This window comes from Carlito syrichta, unplaced genomic scaffold (genome assembly GCF_000164805.1).
Source record: "Carlito syrichta isolate Samal-C Ts95f unplaced genomic scaffold, Tarsius_syrichta-2.0.1 Scaffold302353, whole genome shotgun sequence".
In the NCBI taxonomy this organism is placed as follows: domain Eukaryota; kingdom Metazoa; phylum Chordata; class Mammalia; order Primates; family Tarsiidae; genus Carlito; species Carlito syrichta.
The window spans coordinates 226,326-226,864 of record NW_007246449.1 but is presented as its reverse complement, the minus strand read 5'-3'; the positions used below and the strand labels follow the sequence as shown (position 1 = coordinate 226,864).

Here is a 539-nt window from a genome sequence, read left to right as displayed (position 1 = left end):
TCCCTTCAGGGACGTCGGTTGATGATGGGCTTGTCGCCTCTCCAGCAGCACAAACTGCGTCTCCAGAAACAGGGACCGCCTCTCCAGAAACACGGACCGTCTCTGCAGGACAGACTGCGTCGCCAGAAGGACAGACTGCGTCTCCAGAAACAGGGACCGCCTCTCCAGAAACACGGACCGTCTCTGCAGGACAGACTGCGTCGCCAGAAGGACAGACTGCGTCTCCAGAAACAGAGACCGCCTCTCCAGAAACACGGACTGTCTCTGCAGGACAGACTGCGTCGCCAGAAGGACAAACCGCGTCTCCAGAAGCACAAACCGCGTCTCCAGAAGCACAAACCACGTCCTCAGCTGTGTTCACCGCTGAGGGACAGGGACCTGCGGAGGGTGGCTCCTCCTCCTGGATTTCGCTGTCAGGACTGAGATGTGGGGGGCCTTCTGGCATAGATTGGGACTCCCAGCATGGGACCGGGATTGACTCCGGCTCAGTGACCTCTGGGGTGGCCAGGGAGCTGGAGGGGTCATCCCCAGGGGAGCTC

At 60.9% G+C, this 539-nt stretch overlaps 1 protein-coding gene across 1 annotated transcript in view; it reads right to left on the bottom strand.

Annotated features, from left to right (window-relative positions):
- The window catches only part of KIAA1211L (KIAA1211 like), an 85,139-nt gene that overhangs the window by 30,515 nt on the left and 54,085 nt on the right, over positions 1 to 539 (bottom strand). Inside the window, exon 8 of the mRNA XM_021711535.1 lies at positions 56 to 324. Within this exon, the coding sequence (XP_021567210.1) occupies positions 56 to 324 (269 nt within the window). The remainder of the gene's footprint in view (positions 1 to 55; positions 325 to 539) is intronic.